General features: G+C 34.7%; 1 protein-coding gene across 6 annotated transcripts in view; it reads right to left on the reverse strand.

Moving 5' to 3' along the window:
* HLTF (helicase like transcription factor) overlaps positions 1–25,144 on the reverse strand; it is a 52,482-nt gene that overhangs the window by 6,706 nt on the left and 20,632 nt on the right. For 3 of the 6 annotated variants that reach the window (XM_047099497.1, XM_047099496.1, XM_047099495.1), the window contains exons 10-23: positions 24,460–24,550; positions 22,853–22,932; positions 22,726–22,767; positions 21,582–21,671; positions 18,377–18,474; positions 14,209–14,352; positions 12,952–13,090; positions 12,168–12,303; positions 10,888–11,067; positions 5,734–5,858; positions 5,088–5,278; positions 2,689–2,814; positions 2,255–2,367; positions 1,765–1,945 (exon numbers count right to left, since the gene is read on the reverse strand). In XM_047099497.1, coding sequence (XP_046955453.1) covers positions 1,765–1,945; positions 2,255–2,367; positions 2,689–2,814; positions 5,088–5,278; positions 5,734–5,858; positions 10,888–11,067; positions 12,168–12,303; positions 12,952–13,090; positions 14,209–14,352; positions 18,377–18,474; positions 21,582–21,671; positions 22,726–22,767; positions 22,853–22,932; positions 24,460–24,550 — 1,736 coding nt within the window. The remainder of the gene's footprint in view (positions 1–1,764; positions 1,946–2,254; positions 2,368–2,688; positions 2,815–5,087; positions 5,279–5,733; positions 5,859–10,887; positions 11,068–12,167; positions 12,304–12,951; positions 13,091–14,208; positions 14,353–18,376; positions 18,475–21,581; positions 21,672–22,725; positions 22,768–22,852; positions 22,933–24,459; positions 24,551–25,144) is intronic. The other 3 variants (XM_047099500.1, XM_047099498.1, XM_047099499.1) reach the window with 3 other exon arrangements.

Here is a 25,144-nt window from a genome sequence, read left to right on the forward strand (position 1 = left end):
TTCTAATGAGCTGACAATACACATATAGTATGACTACCAGGAATCTAAATTTATCTCATGATCTAAAACTGACAGTTTTCATTCTCACATGTACTGATGAAGGAAGGTAATTAGCTTTATCAAAAGTTCACAATCAAACATTTAAAATACACCTTAGCCCTTATGCAATATTCCATGAAAAGGTCAAAGATTTTCATGAGTTATTTTCCTGGAACGTGGCTTCCATTTCAAAGTTAGAAACATTTAAAATGTTCAATGAAAATCAATCTATGAATTACTAAAACATTCCAGAAGTTTTTGTAAACTGATAAAAGAATATAGTTTTTGATCATCAGTTTTATAAAACTATATTTGGTATCCACCTTTTCCTTATCAGATATTAAGATTATAACCAAAGAAAAAAATAATTTGGGAATCTGTCCAAAAATCATCTTTTAAGAATATCATCAGGTTAGTTAAAACTCTAGCAAAGATTTAAGACTTCATCCACAAAACTAAGGCAAGAAAACACAACAGACCACTGCCATCCATGACATTAATGTCTGTGAATGCCAAAATATGGCTCTGGCTAGTATTGAACCGGGTGGGTGTTATTACCCTCAGGTGAGGAAAAAGTCTTGGTAAGAGGTGCGTTCATACATAAACTAGATGGCCTAACCAGAAGAACTCAAATTTGTAGCTCAGTAAACTTGGTTATGAAATTTTCTGAGTTTCAGGCAACAAGCTCTAAAACCACAAATCTCAAATCTATGAATCACAGAAATAGCAAATAGGGTTGCCTCTAGCCCAAACAGTAACCCAGTACAAATTAGAAACTAAATTAGTCCAGAATGCCTGCAGCTCAAACAGCCTCTTTGAGCAATCAGAACAAGGTGCTGCTCCTCTGTGGATGTTCCTCCTAGGTCAGTTTAGTGAGTAAAGTTCAGTCTGACTTTTAGCTCCCACTCTACAGCTAAACCTATATTATACCAACCACAAGTGACTGCACCCTATTAGATGCTAGAATTTATCCAAAATATTGCATGAATGGTATTAGTTTCTAAAATTGTGATGCTGGACACCTGCACCTGAATCACCTATGGTCTGTATTAAAACAGCTTCCTGGGTCACATCTAAGAACTCCTAAATCTCTGAGGATAGAGGTCAGAAATTACATTCTACCTAATTCTTTGCACATTAAAAATTGAGACTACTAGCACCATGATGGTAGCTACTTTGTCTACCTTGTTTATAGCCAGATTCCTAGTGCCTTGACACAACATAGGACTGCATTATTTGTTGGCCAAACAGATGAAACCACTACATTAAAAGCATGACAGATAACAGAAACTAATTGCATGTATATAGAAGTAGAAAACTGCAGCACACAAATTAAAAACATGGACTTTGATGGGCAAGTTATTTTACTTCTCTGTGCTTCAGTTTCCTCACCTGTAAAGTAAGGACAGTAATACATTGACCTCATAGGGATATTGTGACAATTGTATTTGATATATGTAAAGTGCTTAAGAAAAAGCCCTCAATACACATTTACTAAGTTATCATCTATTTCTAAAGTTTGCCTCAGAGTTTTCACAATCAATTATAACTATAAAGGTATTTTATAACTATATATATATATTTATAACTATATATATATATATATATATATATATATATAACTATAAAGTTTGCCTCAGAGTTTTCACAATCAATTATAACTATAAAGGTATTTACCAAACAGTTCATTTTTCAAAAAAGTTTAAAATCTACAGAACTACTTACTGGATCCATTAAAAACACGCGAGAAGCTGCAGAAAGATTTAAACCAACTCCACCTGCTTTCAAAGATAGAAGCATTATAGTTGGAGATCCTGCTTCAGTGTTTTGAAAACACTGAATTGATTCAACTCTTTTCTTCTGTGCCATAGAACCATCCAAACGAGTAAACACAAATCCAGAGGCTCTAATGGAAGGACAAAAGAGACAAGTAACACCTTCTATACTATTTTAAAAACGTGTTAATTACAAATTTCATTCAACCAATTCTTCCACTCATTTATTCTGACAAATATTTACTAACCACCAGTCACTATTTTTTCTGATAAATTCAGGACTTATCTTTAAAATCCTATGCTCCCAGGAAATATTGTGACTCTATCATTTTACATAGATGAAATGACTGTAACTGGTAAGACAATTATTTTTTGCTATCCCTATCAAAACACTTACATAAAATCCTTTTACTCAAAGTGAGAAACAATACTGAATTTACCTGAGTGGTGTTTCTATTAAAGACAGGAATGTTGTAAACTGAGAAACAACTAAACTTTTTATGTTGGGGTTCTTCTTTCTTAAGTCAATCAATGCATGCATTAGTGCATTAATCTGCAAAAAAAATTAGAACACCTGTTGGATTCCATTTTGAATAGGCAAAATACATATAATTTTTTTATTAGGAAAAGAAAGGCCCTGCCCCATTATTTCCCTAAAAATGCAAAAGTAAAAGACAATGTTTTTAAAAACACTGAAAAAATGCACTCATAAACTGAAGCTTCTTTGCTCTCAAATGCACCACTAGAAAATTAAAAAGTTAACACTAACAGAGCATAATATTTAAATGACAGGATGAAAAGAATTATTTTAATAAATGGTATCCTCATATAAGTGTAAAACAAATACTCAAATATTTGCCCATGTATATTTTACCTTTGAACTGGATGTCCATTCCATATTAGACTTTTTTTCAGTGTCACATGCCAATTCTTCTGGAGGACATTCTAATAAATTGTCTCCATGTATATCATTTCTGCATAAAGGACATTTAGCATGTGGCTATATAAGAAAAGAATAAGATATGAATGAAGCTTATCAGAGGAACAAATATCAACTTATAAAATTTTTTATCAAGTTTATTTGAGAGAGAGCAAGTGAGCGCACGATGGTGGGGCAGAAAGAGAATCCCAAGCAGTCTCTGCACCATCAGCACAGAGCCAGACATGGGGCTCAAACTCACGAACCGTGAGATCATGACCTGAGCTAAAATCAAGGGTCAGATGTTTGACCGACTGAGTCACCCAGGTGCCCCAACTTACCTAAATTTTTTTTTTTTATATGAAGTTTATTGACAAATTGGTTTCCATACAACACCCAGTGCTCATCCCAAAAGGTACCCTCCTCAATACCCATCACCCACCCTCCCCTCCCTCCCACCCCCCATCAACCCTCAGTTTGTTCTCAGTTTTTAAGTCTCTTATGCTTTGGCTCTCTCCCACTCTAACGTCCTTTTTTTTTTTTTTTTCTTCCCCTCCCCCATGGGTTCCTGTTAAGTTTCTCAGGATCCACATAAGAGTGAAACCATATGGTATCTGTCTTTCTCTGTATGGCTTATTTCACTTAGCATCACACTCTCCAGTTCCATCCACGACTTACCTAAATTTTTAAAAAGCATGGTAAATTCTAAAACCTTAATAGCTAGCATTTTATTAGACTTTTTAGATTCATCCACTTGAGATAAATCTGTACATGCTCAACTCCAGGCAGATGTAATGTTCTAATGTGTCAAGTGGGACTGGGTAAAAAAAGGAGCAAAAAGTATGTCATCTTGACTAGCAACAGGAGCTTGAAACAAATATTATAATACAGTTTACCCTTGAACATGGGTATGAGGATTTTTTTTCAGTAAATACAGTACAGTACTATAAATGAATTTTATGATTTTAGTATTTTGTCTTTACTGTAAGAATACCACATATAATATATAACAAAGATATGTGTCAACTGTTTATGTTATCAGTAAGGCTTCCAGTCAACAGTAGGCTATTAAAGTTTTAGGGCAGATTTTCTGCACAGGGGGTTAGTATCCCAACCCCTGCCTTGTTCAGGGTGAAGTGTACTATTTGCAGACAAGAAACCAGAAATAATAGTATCTTGACCCTAACTACATTACAGCACACTAGTTGAAACTGTTCTTTAGGAAAAAAAAAAAAAAATTTCTGGGGCACCTGGGTGACTCTGTCGGTTCAGTGTCCAACTTTGGCTCAGGTCGTGATCTCGTGGTTTGTGAGTTTGAGCCCTGCATCAAGCTTTCTGCTGTCAGCACAGAGCCCGCTTTGGATCCTCTATCCCCCTCTCTCTCTGCCCCTCCCATCCTGCTTCTCTCTCTCAAAATAAATAAACTTAAATTTTTTTTTCCTTTTTAGGTGGCTTACAAAGCTAGTCAAGACCTGTTAAATCCTATCAGACTCAAAGCAATATTTTTTGTGTCCATTTGTACCAACACAAGCTAATAAACAGTCTCCAAAATAACTACATACCAAATACTATTATAATAAAAAAGACTGTGAAACTAAAACAATGTTAAAAGTCAGTTTAGTGGTGTTAGCTTTGGGGAGGAGGGAGGAGGTAAATGATTGGAAGGGGACACAGGGAGACCAGAGTAGTAGTTAAATGAATGTGTTTACTTCATAATTCACTCAACTGCACAATCATGACTTAGGCATTTTTTCCTACAAGTATACCAATAAAAATGTTTTAAAAAAAACTCTACCTCAGCTGAAGAACTGCTTAAAGGATTACTCCACTTCAAAAATTCTACCATATCTAAAAATCTAGACCTACCTTATCCAATAGCCAAAAAACACATGTGGCAAGCCCCTGAAATGCAGCAAAGGCAAACTGAGATGTGCTGTAACTGTACAATACCACACTCTGAACACTTAAAGTAAAAAAATCATGTAAAAATCTCAATTTTAGATATACTGGATAAACAAAAATGTCACTGACTTCACCTATTTCTACTAGAAAGTTTAAAATTACCTTTGTGTCTCACATTACTGATCCATTTATTGGATAGCAATGATCTTAACAGAACTAGGATATTAACTGTGAACATGCCTCCAAATGTGTGGTGTCTTTTTATGTTTAAAAGGAATTATAAGAAACAGATTACCTATAAAATACTGACATAATTAACCATAAAAGGTGCACTAGTAAGTCTAAGTAAATCCAACTCTTTACAATCTGTTGGACTTCGGTTTTCATTACACTCAAGACTGACTAGTGCACCATTCCATCAAACACTGACTCTGTACCTAGCATAAACTAACCTGCTCGTTCTGAATGACTTGGCAAATACAGGGCTTACAAAAGACATGTGCACAATGTGTTATGACAGGAACCGTTAAAGAATCCAAGCAAATTGCACATTCTTCATCAGAACCTGAGCTCAGAATTAACTTCATCTTCCTTATTAACTTCTTTCGTAGTTCTTCAGGTGTATCATTTCCTAGAGAAAAGGCTGAAAAATTAATTTCACAGCAAGATTTGTAATATGACTAGACAAGTTAATCTTCCTTATATGGGGAAAAGTTTTGCTCGGGTAGTCCTTATTTAGGTTTTTTCTATCATAGGCAAAAAGCATGGTTTAAATTAAAAAAAAAATTCAGATGCTAGAATAGTAGCTAACCCACATAATATACCTTACACAACAGCATCATTATAGTCTGCACATACTACCACAGAATAAAAAGCAAATCCAATTTGTCACTGTTATCTGTCACTGCAAATCCTGGAAGACATCATTATTACTCCATTTCATTGGTAAGAATTTGTGGGTATATTCTTGAGTCCTATTCTAAAAACAATGTTCATCTGACAAATAAGAAACTGTATTTAGGTAATATGAAAAATTTGTCATCCTGATTTAAATATCCCTAACCAATATAATAGTGTAAACCAATCACATCTACTTACCTGAGGGACCACTGGAAGACACTGCATTCGTAAGAAGATGAGTATGACAACAAATCTGCCGCAATCTAAGCAAAAGACCCAGGACATCTGCATAGTGTGCAAGGACAGTCCCTTCATTAAAATACCTAGAGATAAAAATGTTAAATATTATGAAGGCCTTTAAACAATATTATTCCCTATTCTAAAATAGTGGAATAAAAATGGCATTGTTCTCTTCTTCTCTGGAAATCAAAACAGTGGAAAACAGAAAAGCAAACCACCTTTAATGAAATAAGAGACTTGTAACAATGAAGCAAAATATATGAGAAATGGCTGCCAGTTACAATAGAAGTTGGATAGAAGATACCGAGAGAGATGACTGCAGATCTCAAACAGACCTGCCAGAGCACAGTTCTTCAAAACAGATGGCACAACCCTTAGGGGAAAATCAACATGTTTCATATGCAAAAACAGAACAGGGTACATGGCTGTGGTCTGAACTTCCCTGGACAAGTTTTATACCAAAGAGAGAAGACCAGCTAAATAAGGAAATACAACAGACCTACTGTGTTTACAGAAAAGATTATGGGCATAAAATTCCATATTACAAGGAATCTACAGCTTCTGATCTCTGTTGTATAATCACAAATAAAACCTAAAAGGCTCATATATATAACCCTGAGTCATAATTTATATAGGGATACTTCCTACTAGTCTGTGACATAGCTATGGCCTTCCCCCTTCATATTAACCTCTTATAAATAGTCCAGAAAGAACTCAAGACATTCAAATATAATAATCAGCAAAGAGCAAGGGACGAACAAATGGCATTGAAAGAAAACTCACCAAAAAAAATGTGGCCACAGAGCAAATAAAAATTATGAACAAGGATACTGCCATGATTTACTATCATGGCAAAACAACAGATGAAAACTGAGGTGGTACAGTTCAGAAGTGTGAAAGAGAAAAGTGAACCATCAGAGAGATGAAAGCCACATTGAAATCAGCATAAAAGAGACAAGCCACTGACATAAACATAAGCAAGAATGTGGGAAACAGAAAGATAAAAAATAAAATTAAACAGAGGTGCCTGGGTGACTCAGTCTGTCAAGAGTCCAACTTCAACTCAGGTCATGATCTTCCAGCTCGTGGGTTCGAGCCCCGTGTCAGGCTCTGTGCTGACAGCTCAGAGCCTAGAGCCTGCTTCACATTCTGTGTCTCCCCCCCTCTCTGCTCCTCCCTCGCTTATGCGCTCTCTCTCAAAAATAAACTTAGAAAAAATAAAATTTAACAGAAAGATATAAAGGATTAGAATAAAATGATGACAATGGAAAACAAAAAAACATCTAAAACATACAAAGATAAAATAATGGAACAGAAAACAACATTTAAAGAAAACTTTCCAGGAAAAGGAGGAGGTGGAAAAGCCCAGAATCTACAGATTTAAACAGTATCACATGTTCCAGAAAAAAATCAAGAGAGGTCTTGGTGCTGGACTTTAAAGAAAAACCTAAAATAAAATCAGGGTTTTCAATAGAAACATCCAACAGAAAATACAGCAGGACAATGACAGGTTTCTGAAAGAAGAATGGGTAATCCAAAAATTATATACAATCACATTTATAAGTATATTAAGGCAATAGAAGAAGTACAGCTTAATGATTAGGAGCACAGACTCTAGAGCTAGACTGAGTTGAAAACCTGGCTCTGCCAATTTAACTGTGAAACTTTAGGTAGGTTTTTCTTTCTTTTTTTTTTTTTATGTTTATTTTTGAGAGAGAAAGACACAGAGCATGAGTTGGGGAGAGGCAAGGAGAGAGAAAGACACAGAATCCAAAGGAGGCTCCAGTCTCTGAGCTGTCAGCACAGAGCCTGACATAGGGATCTAACTCACAAACTGTGAGATCATAAGCTGAGCCGAAGTTAGACACTTAACTAACTGAGCCACCTAGGTGCTCCGGGTAGATTTTTAACCTGTGTCTTCAGCTGTCACATCTTTATGAGTATGTATTATTACCATGACACTATAAGACAGTTGTATTAAAAAAGTTAATACATTGAAAACACTCAGAATAGTGTCTGCACTATGGTTAAGTCATATATCTATCCATCTATCTATCTGCTGTTATTATTAGTAATAGTAGTATTATGTCAACAAATAATTCTAAATAGTCAACAGTACAAAGAAGAGGCAATATAATATAAAGGTTAAACTCACAAGCTCTAGAACCAAACTGCCTGAATCTAAATACCAGCTCTGTCATTCACTAGCTGTGTGACCTAGTACAAGTTACTGGGCCTCAGACTCTTTATCTAGAAAACGTGGGTAATCATTGTATTGACTTGGTAAGACTGTTGTGAATTAAAACATATAAGCACTTGAATGCATAACATCTAGTAAGTGCTCAGTAAATGTTACTAAATGTATTACATAGTAAAAAAATACTTTTAGGGGCGCCTGGGTGGCTCAGTCAGTTAAGCATCCAACTTTGGCTCAGGTTATGATCTTGCGGTTCTTGAGTTCAAGCCCCACGTCGAGCTCTCTGCTGACAGCTCAGAACCTGGAGCCTGCTTTGGATTCTGCCCCTCCCCTGCTCATTCTCTCTCAGAAATAAACAAACATTTAAAAAAGAAAAAGAAAACTTTTAAAACAATCCATTTCTTTTCTGTGGTTTCAATAGTTAACTCTTCTCAACCTTTTCAAATAGAATAACCTTTACAACCAGTCTATTCCTTGGCATGGTCACTTACTACACTAATAGTCAGCATTTCAGTTTAACCAATCTCTTTTGAGTCCCAGATAAGAGTAGAAGCCTCCACCACTCCTCTTCCACCAGCCACTCCTGTCTTCCTTGTTAGATCTCTTCTCATCCAGTCTCATGCTTTAATTACCATCTACACACAGGTGACTTTCAAATTTACATTAAGAACTTTCCCATGAACACTAATTTCCTATATATGAGACATCTCCACTTAGAAGTTTCACAGGCATCAGTCAATGGGTCCAAAACTGAACTTCCAATCTTTCCTGAAAAAACTCTGCTCCTCCCACAGACTATTTCTGCAAATGGTAATTTCAACTTTCTAGTCACATTCATGTGAAAAAGCTCAGTGTTATCTTTGACTCCTGTCTCCCTCCCCATCAGCAAGTTCTGTTGGCTCTGCCTTCAAACTATGACAGAATCCAACCGTTTTTCACCCCCTTCATCACCACTCTACTGTAGTGAAAACCACCATGATCTCTTACTTTGACTACTGCCACTCTTCTCCCTATCTATGCCCGTACTCCTAGAATCTAAATCTTAACACAGCAGTCAGTGATCCTTTTAAAATATAAGTAAGATTATATCACTCTCCTGGCTCGAAACCCTTCAAAGTTTTCTAAACTAAAGAAAGTAAGAGCCAAAGTCCTTGAAATATGCAGTAATGCCTTACAAAACCACCATGTAGTCCCCACTCCAATCTCTCTCTGACATCATTGCTATTCCATCTAGCTCATATCATCCAGCCACACTTGCCTCAGTTGCTTTCTAAGCTCACCAAACATGCTCCCAACTCAGGGCCTTTATACTTGCTGTTCCCTCTGAAATGTCCCCAATTCCAGTCTCTTTTAGACCTATTCCCACATATCACCTCAGTAAGGTCTTCACTGAATAACCTACTAGCTTCAACACTTCCTATCCCCTTTCTCTGCTTTAGTTTTTTTCCATAAAATTTAATTTTTTTTAATTGTCTGTTTCCTGCCATTAAAATATAAACTCATTGAGGGTAAAGACTTTTGTCTATTTTATTATGTTGTATCTCAAAATGTATTACACTTAATAAACTCATTGAAAGAATGAGTATGAAGGAAATTTCAATCACCACTGCAAAATTCTGAAATCTGAAATCACTTACTTAGTTAGAACAATCTTTTTCAAACGCTTCATATTTCAATGAAGTTCTCGTATCTTGAAGATTCGCCTATTTTCTCAGCCCTCTTTTGCCTTTACTTGTCTCCTACTCATTCTGGTTCCATAAGCACTACCATCAAACATGTTCTTGCTTGGACTAGAATTTCTCACCTTCTACCAATCCCCAATCCCTTTATAATCTACATCATCAGCTCCTATTCCCCAGATTTCACATGTTGTTGGAAAGTCCCAGATTTCACGTGTTGTTGGAAAGTCTACATATATTCAATACTACATGAAGCCTATATCCCACTCTAAGAACTTTAACAACTTTTTATAATGGCTGCAAATCCAGCTATCTTCAACTTCCCACCACCTTTCTCTGTAGATACCCTTTGTCTCATATTTCACTGACTGCACTCTTTACCCCCCGCTAGGCTTCATTTTTATCCACCAATCTGCTTTATTCTCTTTTCTATGTGTAGTCTCTTCTATGCTTTCTTTTCTCAAGGCAGATTTTTCAAATAAAATGCAAAACACTGACAGAGCAACCAACCAGCAATCCTATGTACCAGTCTCACTTTCTTCTTCCGTTTACAAACTTCATGAAAGTGGTCTACCCCTACCTACAGCTGCTACTTCTTTGCAATTCCCTTACACCTTCAATTTGGTACACACCTCACTATTCTGGTGAACCTATGTTAAGATTTTACACCAATAACTCCTGAATCACCATTTAAATGGCTTTTCTAAGTCTCCATACTATCTGACACTCCTAACCATTCCCTCTTTCTCCAACAGTTTTCTTTACTTTTCTTCATAATTCTGCCCTTCATAGAATCTTCTACATAAACTTCTCTTTATTTTCCTACTTCTTAAATGTGGACATTCCCCAAAGTTTTGGTCCTTAAATAGGTTTTTTATCTCTCTCTCTCTCTCTCTCTCTCTCTCTCTATATATATATATATATATACTTCCCTCAATGTTTTTATCTACTCCCATGATAGAGAGCCAGGAATAGAACAAACAAGGTCTTTTAACTAGCCATTCATAATTCATCATTTCATTTTTTTCCCTAACTTAAGGAATTACTTACCTGGTAAGTTGTAATACAATTTCATTTACTTCAACTACAAATTCATGAAAAACAATTTAAATAAAGAAGCATATTATCTTTCAGTATACTTCAGACTTCACTGCTGACATTTCTAAAAAATACTATTCAGTTAAATAGGAAAGAAAATAAAAATTATTTTCTAAAATGGCTTTCTTTTTTCCATACCTTCCAATAGTAGCTCTGCCTTCATTTTTTACAGACTGATAAATTTTTCTCTCTTCATCTGAAAGTGTAATGTGCTGAATAAATACTTTACGTTCTGGTAACTCCAAAACAGGTTTTCCTTTAATTTTGCTGGTTTTTGTTCTTCTAAGAGTAATATTTTTAATTAGGGATTGTAAACGCCTAGTCAAAATAAAACAAATAATTACATAACTTTTCTGTGTAAGTTGACTTAAAAACAACAAAAAAAGTATTTTAATATATTACTGTTTTATAACCTAGTAAGTTTTTAAAAAATCCCTTATTTGGAGTTTTATCCAATATGATATCATAAGAAATATATTCTACAAATATAAAATTGTAGCAATGATGCACTGATTGCCCTCAATACTTGTCACAGTCTAATCTTCTATCTTGCCTTTATTTTTCTTAACTTCTCCCCATTTTTGTTCTAATCACTAACCTTTTTACTTATTTCTGTTAACTACATCACTCAATATTCAACACTCAAATTCTTAAGTACCTACACTAATTGCAAGGCATTATACTAAATTTCATAAACTCCGAATGAGAAAACATCTTACTTTCAAAAATATTTTTTCAGTAATATGAAAATCACAGTACAAAATGTGATTTTACACAAAATGCTCTAATTTCTTAAACCTTCTATTCTACTTCACTTTGTTTTATAAGGCTAGCTGCCATCTTTATAATGATTTCACAACCTGCTAATGGATCCCAAACTCTGAAAACCACTGCTCTAGCCAAAAACCTTAAACCACATTATTAGCGGAGTACCCTGTGAAATGGCTATCACCAAGTTGAATTTTATTTATGTCTCCATGAGAAATAGCTTTCTCTCTTATTGATGCGAGTGTATATCCTACCATTCGATTACCACTATATAAAGTTACACAAGATAAGTTATGAAAATTTAGTGCATACTGGATGTTCAGAGCATATAGTTTTTCCTGCCACTGTTTAACCAATTAATGGTGGTTTCAGGGGTAACAGCAACACACAAAGACCATAAAGCTCTGCCTTTCCTTTTAGTTAGACTAATATCAAAGAAAGGAAAAGCTTGTGTTTTAGTGGTAGTTAGAAATCTTTGTCTTCCCAGCCAACAATCATTAGGTTCTGAGAGCCAAAGGCATGAAGCTATAAATGCTTTTGGGAGAAGAAAGCCAACAGTGAAGTTAAAATAGTATTCAAAGTGGCAATTGGTTCAAGCTGCTTACAGTTATTTGTTGCTAATATTAATCCGTTTTCATGAAATTACTTACCTAAGTCCCCCTTCATCTCCCATTGTGACAGGACGCTGTATTGTTCTATGCCACCATTCTCTATCAAGAAATGGCTTAAGTTTTAAAAAGGAAAGAAGAGACCACAAATCCTTCAAAGAATTCTGAATCGGAGTACCTAAAAATAACAGAAAACTGTTGTAACTCCACAACCAGAATATCCATTCAGAATATCCATCTGACCCAATCAGAGAAAACAACAGTTGAAAATAGGCATTCTGTACTAGGCACACCCGCTATCAAGCTGTAACTATAATCCTTTGTTAAATACATACACAATCTCAAAATACAGTTTTGCTCTAATTTTTAGCTCTTACTTGCCATACTAATAAAGACAAAAAATACAGCCCAGTGAATTCAACTTTCTCCTTATCCAAGAACATGTATTTATTTGATTTTAAACCAGCAGTACTAACAAGAAGGAAAAAATGACTTTGAGTTTATATTCTCTTCCCCATTTTCTAGTACAGGCGTCACAAGTAGCAAACAAGCTTGGCTTCAAGATGAGAAATAGGGAAATCAAGATTCTGATTGAGAATTAAAGTGTCTAATCAATCTCCAAGGTTCAAAAAGAAATCTAGTGATTGTTCCATTATATTATTCAATGTTGCCATAGCATGGGGAACTGTGAAGAACAAGTCAAAATATTTTATTAAATGACCTCAATGATTAATTACAAAACAAACTTTTTATATTCACATAAAACTTACAAGTTACCTAACTCAATGATACATATTTGAGAATTTTTTAAATATAACCTTTTTACCTGTTAATACCCATCTTCTCTCTGCTTCTAAATCAAGTACAGCTTTTGTCTGCTGAGCATTTGGATTTCTTATCGCATGTCCTTCATCCAGGATCACTCTTAGCCACCTTATGCTATGTAATGGACTATCACCTTTAGTCTGAAATAAATGTTTCATGTGAATTAAAAACACAGGGAAGTAAAACAGTACTTCACGTAATTTGGTAAATACACATTGCTACTATTTTTTAGTATCAACGCTTAGTATGTGGTAGATACTGCTTTAAGCAGTACACATGTTAAGTTACTGAATGCTCAGGGTGCCTGGGTGGCTCAGTTGGTTAAGTGTCTAACTTCAGTGCAGGTCATGATCTCACCACTCTTGAGTTTGAGCCCAGTGTCGGGCTCTGTGCTGACGGCTCAGAGCCTGGAGTCTGCTTCCAATTCTGTGTCCCCTCTCTCTCTGCCCCTCTACTCACACTCTGTCTCTTTCTCTCAAAAAATAAACATTAAAAACAATTTTTTTAATTGCTGAATGCTCAAAAGCTTACAAAATATTATGGTTACTCCTATTTTACAGATGAGAAAACTGAAGCACCAAGGTGTGAAGTACGTATGTTACTCAAAGTACTACAGCTAGGAAATAGCAGAGCTAGCATTCAAACCTAGGTAGTCTAGCTCTCTACTGCGACTTTGGTTCAATACACTGAGCTAATTTCACCTCAGATTAAAACTGTAATGATAGAAAAATTTTCAGTAGTAAGAATTATTGAATTTAACATAATTAGTTTCTCTTATGTAATAGTTAACGTTCTTATCAGAAGACCAAAATTTTGACAATAAGGTATTTTGAAAAACATTTTAACGACGAATAGGCAAACAAACAAAAATTAAACTTTTAAATGAATCAGGAAACTCCTAAATTTCAGCTATTAAAAAAAGTTTATTTTTAAACTGAGATAATTAAATCATTGTGATAGAAAATAATATTCTAGAATACAAGAAAAAATAGAATTCACTTACAAACTGCTATCTAAACTTAGTTACAATTCCAATGTAAAACTGTAGCTTTAAGTGTTCTAAATGGAAAATATTCATAATTATCTGAAGAAAGCTGAACTTTTTTTTGCAGAGTATTAAGAAACAATCTCCTATTTACTTCCTACGTATTCTTAAGTATTTAGAAAAAAAGAGCACAAAGTCTGAATTTTAGAACACTTTAGAAACCTGAATATTTCTCAAATTCAACTTCTGAAATAGGAGTCTCAGCATACTTACTCCGTAGTCATGAGTTAAAATGTTGTATGTAGTCAAAACAATATCTTGTTTTGAAAGCAAGGCTGGGTCTCTTATACGGTCAGGACCATAATAAACATAAAAATTCAAGTGCACATCTGATTTTATATGTTGTCCAAATTGATCCTAGAAGAAAATTAGAAATATTTTAAATAGTAAGCAGATTAGTGTCGGGAATAATATAAAAAAGTATTGTCCTGGCAGTAGTATCACAAATCAAACTATTAAAATTGCATAAAATCAAGTTTCCTGCTATCTAAACTAAAATAACAACCATGATAATAACAATACTAATTATTATTGTATTGTCAGGAAAACTGACATATATGCCATAATAATACACTATATAAATTTTGCCTGGCCCTACCAATGAGCAGCCACTTCATTTTTAGAAGGAAAAACAACCAAATGTCTTTTAAACAGTAATTAATTTTTTAAAAATTTAGTATTAACAGAAAGGCTCTACTGCTCCCAGGAAGTAAACTTGATAATATAAAAATTAAACAGCAAAAGAACAACCAATATTTTCAAGAATATAGGCAGAGATTCAAGCTCAGTATCTACTTTTATTCATTTATCACAGGCCTACTATTGGTCAGATTATCAACCAGAAGGGTGGTATAGCTAAAAAGAAAAATAAGACCTAGTCCCTGCCCTCTCTGAGGACATAATCAATTTAAAGCACTTGACTTTTTTTTAAATCATGAAAACAATAGGTCTGAGAGACTGAGCAGGAAAAAAAAAAATCATGATTAGATTGGGGGAAAAAAGGACACCAGAGAAACAAAGCTCTCACTCTTAGGTGGGAGATGATAAACCCCTAAACCAGAATGTCAGAAGTAAGAAGAGAATAAAAAGGACAGGTATGAAAGAAAGATACCAAAAAAAAAAGAGACTGATGGGACTTGAGGACTCATAAATATAGGATATGAAAAAAACAAAAAACAAAAAAAGTCCTTAATACTTAAAGTGAGTGCCTAGAACTGTGTGATAAAGATATAAGTTTAAAAAAAGAAGGGGAAAGTAGGTATAAAAATGAGAAAAAAATAGTATTACTATTTTAGACATTTAAAATTTTTGGCCACTACAGAATGTCTGACTAGAGATGTATACTACAAATATTTAATGATTGGCCTGTAATACAATGTAAAGAAGGACTTTATAAAGTTATCAGCAGACAGTACATGAAGCTTAGGAATGAGTAAGATATTCTAAGAACATGTATAATGAGAAAAGAAGGTTAGGGGAAGAGCCTACAAAATGATAGAATTTAAACAGTCGGCCTCTGTTTCTATTAGGACAGGATTTAAAATATTCCAGCAAAGAAAAAAACAAAGCAAATGTGGCAAACTTTTGAAATTCTTGAATCTTGTTTAAGTAAATGCAGATTTGCTTAAAAAATTTTCTAATATTTCAAAAAAGATACCGTGCTTGTTACGCAGGGGGGAAAGGCAGACTAAATAGAAACCATGGGAGAAAAGTAGTGGTCAGAAACCTGGGGGAGCAACAAAATTGGACAGGGTGGGGAGGGGAAAAGTATTAAAATTTCAAGAAGGAATACAAGGTAGATTTTTTTTAACTTGTAATTTATGTTCATTCCCTCTCTCTGAAAAAGGTTTAGGGGCACCTGGCTGGTTCAGTTGGTTAAGCATCTGACTCGATTTTGGCTCAGGTCATGATTTTGGCATGATCTTATGGTTTTGAGTTTGAGCCCCACGTCAGGCTCTGTACTAACTGCATGGAGCCTACAGATGTCTTACAAAATAAAACATAACAAAATGCTGTAAAAAGAAAAATAAAGTCAGAGCAGAAGTAAAGAAAAAGGGAACTCAGCGGACACGGCAACAATGAGGTCACTGAAGGCCTTCATAGTTACTATAGAGGGTGAGAGCAAAAACCAGACTACTATGTATGAGCTGAAGAGAGAATGATACCTGAAACAGTGAAGGAACAAATACTAAGAAAAGAGGATAAAACATGAAAGACTTAAGGTGAAAATGCAGAGAATTTTATTAAGAAAACCAGTGGAAAAGGAAAAGAGAAAGAATCCAATAGAAAACTGAATCAATGGGCTGCTTTGAAATGGAAAAAAAAAATGTATTTGTGAAAGGACTAGAACTGAAATAGAAAAAAATTAACTTTCCTGGAAAAAGAGAGTTATAGTATTGAGTTTCTAGTCACTGTGCTAAGTGCTGTATATGAATAAAATAGATACTATTTCATTTTCCATTGGGAGGAGAAGTAACTTGTCCAAGTATTCAGAATAAGTATGTGGTGGAAGTGTGATGGTCTCTTACAGCTTTAACTGTATTCCTTCCCAGATCTGAAGACAACAAAAGGATGATAAGGTAGTTCTAGCCTACTCATTAGGGTGCTAGGTCATTTACTTGGGGGTTAGGAAGAATTAGCTTATTGAGAGATTGCAAAATTTTAATCTCAGCCAGGATTCCATATATGCCACCAGCTCTCATTCCTTTAAAAATCAGTTTTCTCCATAATCTCAGTAGGCAAGACTTTGCCAAGGTTTCCTTTCTGAAGTTTATATTATAAAAATTTTGCTGTTTTCCAAATATTAAATTATAATGAAATACTGACCAGACACTTTTAAAAAACATATCCTGAACCCAAGCTCTTAAAGACTCATAGTTCTGTTTATACTTCCTTAATACTTGTAAACCTCACCCTGAAACTGTCATTCTAGTACCTGTGTACTGTCCTTCCCACAATGAACTACATCTCAAAAAAAAGAGGATCGTTTTTTTGGAATTAAAAAAAGAGCAAGAGGGAACTAAACCTCACTCTGGTCTCAAGAGGAAAAATGACACACAAATCAGAAAAAGATGTTAATTTTAAAAATCTATATCTATATCTATTATCTATACACCAAAAACTTATTATAATAAAAAGAACCAAAGAAGGCAAGAGTACATAAAAGTCAAGAAGAAAATAAAGAGGCACAGAATTGACAATTAGACAATAACTACTAATCTTTTCCAAAGCAAGTTAGAGAACAAGTGGCAGAAGCCAGATTATAGGCTAAGAAGTAAAAGCACAAAGTGGAAATTAAACCCCAAAAGGTACGACAGAGAAGGAAAGGATAAGAGCAGCAACTTAAAGGTGAGAAATAATCAAGAGGAAGTAGTTAAAAATGAAAAAGATCTGAGTATGTGTCAAGAAAAAGCCACTGGGAAGAGACTAAATAACCAGGGAAAGAGAAAAATAACAGATAAAATGCAAAGGTGGAAAGAGATGGAATCCAATGCCTAGACTAAGATAATGGTCTTACAAAGAGTGGGACCTCTTCCACCTCTGAGATTAGAGGAGAAAAGGCCAGGAGAGATGCAAATAACCTTTGACATGGCAAGAACAGAAGTTCACATCCAGTGGTCCTTATGTTCACAATGCTTCCTATAGTCATTATTTCATTATAACATGCAGCTTGAAGCTCAAACTGGAAAGGAAACACAACCAAGCTGTTCCTTATACATAACACAGAAAGAGGTTCTATTCTAATGTAATGTTCTAGAATAGAAATTCAATCTGGAAGAAAAAAAAATTTCTGGTAGTCGTAAAAGCATAGGCTCTAGAATTAGAATGTTGGAGATTATATCTTAGCTCCATCATTTATTAGCTGGATGATCTTAGGCAAGTTCCTGAATTTCTCTGTGTTTCAATTTGGTCACCAGGAAAATGAGAATAATAGTTGTGAGGACTAAACGAGAAAGTCTATGAGAAGAGCTTAGGGAATAACGGAGTACATACGAGTTCACTAAATGTTACAAGTTGTTATATAAACAAAAGATATTGCTAGTGTAGTTCTTAGAAAAGAGTTTTCAATAGTTCATAAACATAGTGGAATCTTAAAGTTATATACTTTTCCTACCTTGGGGGACAGAAATGGCAGAGGAAGAACTATAAACCAAATCTTATGATAATAATTAATGATGTTTCTTTTACTATAAATCTTCAAAAAAAAGAAGTACTTCAATTCAGCAAATAAAACCCCGAGTCACCTAACAAATTATTTTGACTTAGACATAGAATGCTGACCAAACATATTTCTCCTAATGAATGACTTTAACAAAATACTTTTCAAGATGAAAACTAAAATATAAATTATGTCACATTTTAAAAGGCTGTGAAGACTTACAATCCAGTTGCTTAACACAGAAAGTGGACAGATGATCAGTGTTGTTCTTGGTCTCTCTTCAACATCAGTTTTCTTTGAACTCTCTACTGCAGATGCTCCTAAAAGAGTGAATCAGTTGAAACAGTCTTCAGCTTTTTTTGCATATATATGAAGTCAATAAAGAGATGGCAATATGTGCTTCTATGAAAAGAGTAATTAGGAAGAATTAAAATGAAGCATATAGACTTCTGTTTCCAGCCATGATGAAGTAACAGGAACTAGATTTTTACCTTGTCGATTTATTATTTTTTACCTTGTCACTTTAAATAACTACAAATCTAGACACTGATTACTTATGGGAGGTAGAGAACTATGATTGAGAGGGGGCACATGGAAAAAATCTGGAATATGTCCTGATATGTATTTGTTACTCATAGGTATTAAGATAACATTTGTTCTATGCAGTTTTTGGAATCTGTGCTATAGTTAATGTGGTAACCAGACTCCAAGATGGCCCCTAATAATATCCACTTTCTGACTGTCACAACCTCACATGGTACCCTCCCACATTCTATTAGGGATATGGCAAAAATGGTGGTACATCACTCCTGAGATTAAGTTTCCCCCCCACCGCCCCCACCCCCCTTCTCTGATCACTCCCTTTGGAAGAAGCCAGCTGCCATGCTGCAAGGATACTCAGGCACCCTATAAAAGGACACACTACAATTTTATTTTCCATTCCCTACTGGACAGTATTTATATTATTTCAACATTTTTCTAAAAAACACAATAAAAACTTTTTTTTTCAGGTATCCTTTTACATATCTAGGTGATTTATCTATCTTCATTATTTTTGCCCCAATTGCTCATACCATGGTAATTTATACTCCATAGTACCTGGGAGTTCCTGTTGCTGCACAACCTTGCCTATACTTGGCACTGTGAGATTTTTAAATGTTTGTAAATATAATGGGTGAAATAGTACCTCTCTGTTCCTTTAATTTGATTTCCTCAATGACTGAATCTGCCTATCTTTCCCCACATTTATTGGTTGTGTTTTCTTACTTTGGAATGTACATTTGTATTCTTAGTGGCTCTTCTCCTACTGGATTGTCCTTTTCCAATGGATTTGTGGAGGTTTCTTTACACATTCTAAATGCTAATCCTTTGTAAGTTACACTTACCAGAAATATCTTCTTCAGTCTTATTTTTTACCTCGTTTATGGTGCACTTTGATGCATGGAAATTTAAAATGTAGTAGAATTTCATCAATTTTTCCTTATAATTTTTTGTGTCTTATTTTAGAAAACACTGTCTACCACAAGATATCACTTCTGTCTCCACTCACTGATTTTTGTTTCTATTCTGCTTTTCTTCCAGAAATATGCTTATTTTGTTTTTTGGGGTTTTTTTCACAGCTATGATTTTTTACAGTTTCTCTCTTCTATTATTATGGCTGTGTGCCTGCAAGGAAAAAGAACTTTCTGTGTGTGAACTTAATTCTAACTGAATTCTATCTTAATTCTATCTCAACAGAAAATTCCACATTTCTTAAAATTTCTAAAATTAGGGTTGAGTATTCTACTTGAAATGCCTGTATTTTCCATCCCTTTTTTTTTAAGTTTATTTACTTTTGAGAGAGCGAGCTACGGAGGGAGGGAGGGAGCACATGTGCACACAAGCAGGGGAAGGGCAGAAGAGAGGGAGAGAGAGAAAATCCCAAGCAAGCTCCACGTTCAGTGTGGAGCCCAACAGGGGGCTTGATCCCATGATTGTGAGATCGTGACCTGAGCTGACTAAGCCATCCAGGCACCCCTATTTTCCATTCCTGTCTGATTCTTAGACCAACATCATTCTGTGATGCGTCAAATAACCTCTTTAACAGGTCCCTTTCATCATTCTTTACTATCCACCTTTATTTTATTCACAGTGCTTATTATTTAAAGTTCTGTGTTCAATTATTTATGTTTCCCCACCATTAGACATAAGCTATGAAACAGACTTTTATCTGGTATATCCCCAAAATGTAAAACAGAGGAGACTAAGGCACAGAAATATAGTAACTCATCCCAGATCTCCTTAACCCTAGAGATCAATCTCTTTGAATCTCAAATATTTAGTGTCTTACAGTGTTTTCCTATGAATTACAAAATATAAAATTATAATAAAGGTCACTAACATTCATAAGTGAAAAATTCTACTCAAACTAAGAACTGAATATTACAATTTAAAGAATTCATATTAAATTAGGTTTTAAAGGGCCATCAAGGGGCACCTGGGTGGCTCAGTCAGTTAAACATCCAACTCTTGATTTTGGCTCACATCATGATGTCACAGTTTGGTTCATGAGATCAAGCCCCACATAGGGCTCCTGACACAGCAAAGTCCACTTAGGATGCCATTGCTCCCTCTCTCTGCCCCTTCCCTGCACATGTGTGCTCTCTCAAAATAAATAAACACTAATATATATTTTAATGAAAAAAATAAATAGCCATCAATTGCTCTAGGCCTTCAGTAGAAGAAAATATTTCTACTACTAAGATGAGTAAAGTATCTCTTTTCCATCATATTTCTGACCTAACTAAAATAAACAGAATTAACAAAAGAAAAGGTATTAGAAGGAAAACACATAAACATGCACTTCCAAGAACAACAGGATTCTGTACCTTTTTCTTTAAAAAAAATTTTCTTTTAGGGGCGCCTGGGTGGCGCAGTCGGTTAAGCGTCCGACTTCAGCCAGGTCACAATCTCGCGGTCCGTGAGTTCGAGCCCCGCGTCAGGCTCTGGGCTGATGGCTCGGAGCCTGGAGCCTGTTTCTGATTCTGTGTCTCCCTCTCTCTGACCCTCCCCTGTTCATGCTCTGTCTCTCTCTGTCCCAAAAATAAATAAAAAACGCTTGAAAAAAAAAAAATTAAAAAAAAAAAATTTTCTTTTAATGTTTACTTTTGAGAGAGACAGAGTGTGAGTGGGGAAGGGGCAGAGAGAGAGAGAGAGGGAGACACAGAATCTGAAACAGGCTCCAGGCTCTGAGCTGTTAGCACAGAGCCCAATGCGGGGCTTGAAGTTGGGAATGGAGAGATCATGACCTAGACTGAAGTCAGATGCTTAACCGACTGGGCCACCCAGGCACCCCATTCTTTTCTTTACTTTTTAAACTTCTTGTACCATGTTAAAATTGTTTTGCAGTGAAAAAAACGAAAACTAAAAAACCATAAGATTTACTGACCTTTTTTCAACATTCTCCTTTTTGTTGCAGGGGTAGATGAAATAAGTGCACATGCAAATTCTGCATCTTCTTTAACCTTAGAAGATCCTGCTGAAATAACCACAGAATCATTAAGATACTGGAAAACGAACTCTCCCCTGTGCTCATATCTCTATATCTTCAGAGCTTATACTACTAAATAAAAACAAAATATCTGGTGACCTGACACTAAAAAGAATCATTCTAACTCAGAGAAGGAATATGTAGTCACTTATCATAAAGTGTTACTTCTCTTGAGAAGAGATGTGAAAGTAGGAGCAGCCATATGCAAAGTGAATCAGCTTCCAGGTGGAAGAATACTTTCAAGCAAACAGGTGTTTGACTTCTAATGATGAGGCTGCCAAATTTTCAGATCAGTTAGTGGTAACGAGTTATTTTCCAAATGCAATACACTTTCTCAACTAATTAGGAATATAATATGATCTGATTTATAAGAAAAGAAAAATAAAGAGTTATGTTTTAAAGTAACACATAAAAGTAATGATACTGGTTATTTTTACATCTGTATGACAATACGAACTAACAATTATTACCCAGAAGATGCTCCCACCCAACTTTTGTAATTATAATTTATATATATACAAATAAGGTTTTATTGAAGTAATTTTATAAGTGGTAAAAATTACTGTGTTTAAAGTTAGTTTAAATATTTCTCTTAGATTTTAATTTGAAACTAATCTTTCAATTTACCTCATTCATTTACCACCCTTGATAAGTTCCATGGAATAGTTCAAATGTGAAGAGGAGTCAAGTTTAAGATCTGTTACTAAAGAGGGGCGCCTGAGTGATTTAGTCAGTTAAGTGTCTGATTTCAGCTCAGGTCATGATCTCACGGTTCGTGGGTTATGCCCCACATCGGACTCTGTGCTGACAGCTCAGAGACTGGAGCCTGTTTAACATTCTGTGTCTCCCTCTCTCTCTGCCCCTCCCCTGCTCGTGCTCTGTCTCTCTCTCTCTCAAAAATAAATAAACATTAGAAAAAAATAAGTTAAAAAAAAAAAGATCTGCTACTAAAGAATTCTAAGCTAGAGAGATACAAACCTATGGAGTTTTACTTTAATAATCTTTAAGAGTAGATTATGGATACTGAGATGTATATACATACCTTTTACTCTTTTAGTCTCAGACTGTGAATTTTTCAGTTTGCCTACAACAAAACCAAATATAAAAATAGTCACAGTAGGAAATCAGAATAAAGGACACATTATCAGATCAAATCCATTTCACATTACCTTTCATTTTCTGTGGCAATTCATTTGTTTCAATTTCTTCTGAATCACTGCTTTCAATATACTGGACAACAGTTTTTCTTCTAAAATAAAGTGTACACAAATTTTTTATCAAACCAAAATTAAATGAGATATGAAAACAAGTTTTAATAAAAGCAGTATAATGCCTCCTATTGTTTTAATTCAAGGAACTTTGACAAATGAAAGTAAAATTTCCTAAAAAGCATTTTGCTTTCATAACCAGATACATTTATATACAAAATGCAGTACCACTATTATTAAATTTGAAAAAGAAAACCATCCTAAAATAATAATTTTAATATTGAATTTAATATTCAGTAATTCAAATGAAACACCTATATAAAACTAGAACTAAGAATAACTCTTATCAAAGAAAATAATTCCAATATAAAATGAGCAGCTAAGAAAAAAATATAATTCACAATGAAAAATTTTATGTATTTTGTGTAGAAAGTACATTACAGTGATTAAGTTGCTAAAAATAATGGCCTCTGGAGTCAAACTGCCTGTATTCAAATCCCATTCAGCTACTTATTTGCTATGTGACTTTACGCAAGTTACTTAATATTCATCTATGCTTTAATTTCCTCATTTGGAAAATACGAGCAAAAATACAATTCACTTCATAGGATAAAATGTGTTACTGTATGCAAAGCCCCTAAAATAGTGCCTGTTGCGCAGTAACATACATGTATAAATTATCATATGTATTGGTTATTAGTTTATCCCATGTCCTCTTTATTTTTATTTCCATGTCCTTTAATCTTATCTGGTCAACCTAATAGTGCTATTCTCAGGCTCATCATGGTCAGCTCAGAATTGTAAGATTTGAGATCCAGATGAGAAACTGAGGTGCCCTGGTTTTGTGCTCAGTTTAAGACAGGTATTAATGAAGAAAACAATTAAAAGCCCCAGTTTTGAGATCCTTATTGGACTAGCTAACAGACTCAGATTTGAAATCACATCTGCAGATATTAATGGTAGAAAACACAGTACAAATAAAAGTCATTTAGACCTATTTCAGAGGGTAAATGAAATTTATAAAGTTAACAGATTCAAGTTAACATCAGAGGAGCATTATGCGCTTTATTCAAATTCTCCCTCTAGTCTACATTAACACAATAGTCTCCATAAATAACTTCATCATATTTTATTTCTACTAAAGGTGAAGAGAGAAAGAACTGAGATGAACAGAGTGTTTCTACCAAGTCATCTAATAAATAGCTGTCAGTTTTTATCTCCTGAAAATAATAGGAAAACTCTTCCAAAGTCAACAAAAACAAAAAACTTGGAAGCTAGATCTTAGTTCCTATGTAAAAGAACAGGAAAGAAAGTGGTAGAAAGGTTAAGTGATTATTAGAAACTATCAATTCACTTCTTTTATAGATTAGTATTACTTTTCTTCACCTATAAAATAGGAACACCCAACCTGCCTAAGTAACAGTGATTTTGGTAGTTTCAAATAACAGAATGAATTTGAAAGAACTACATAACTGAGATATAATGGTCTTATCTCTCTCCTATATATAAGAAAATGGAGAAAGAGTTTAAACAAATATTACATACAATCAAACCATAACAAAATTTACCTTTTGGGGCGGGAGCTAGACAATTCTGACTTGGGATATTTATTCTTTCCCTTGACATCTGAAATACTGGGTTCTCCACTACATCTAGATCCTTTCATTTCAAAGAAAAGGACAAATATACAGAGTATTAGTAAACTGTCTTGACTGAGTATCCTTAAAACTTTGGTTTTCCAACTCAATAGTTCAACTTTCTTAGTATCTTCATTCCTCTTCTTTCAATCAGTCAGCTATTCTCTCTACTAGTTTTTAAGTATAGTATATTCTCACTAAAAAATACCTTCAATTTCTTGTACCCAGTCTTTCCCCTGTAGTCATCCAGCCAATTCCCAAACTGGCTGGCTGAATTTCCTGCTGTACACCAAGGCAGCTAAGAGCTGCTGGAAAAAAATGAACAATAAATAGGTGGCATTACAAGTTTACATTTTCAAATCTCACCTGCTGCCTGTGTCACTTAGCAACTCTTTTATGTATCACTCAGCCTCCCTACCCACTCACCACAGTGGTATATACTGGACCCTTTGCCTAGATTCTTCACTCCCTTGACTCCTAGATGATGACCTACTTCACCTTCAAAGAAAATTGAATACCATTTTCTATAATCCCAATTTTCCTACCTTTTTAAAATTCCCTCAATTAAATATTTCCCATCAACCTTACTTTCTTTCCTTCTAACGTTAATTCACTT

Source organism: Lynx rufus, unplaced genomic scaffold (assembly GCF_022079265.1).
Source record: "Lynx rufus isolate CCGP_SWC_20201006 ecotype Redwood Valley unplaced genomic scaffold, mLynRuf1.p SCAF_5, whole genome shotgun sequence".
Classification (NCBI taxonomy): Eukaryota; Metazoa; Chordata; class Mammalia; order Carnivora; family Felidae; genus Lynx; species Lynx rufus.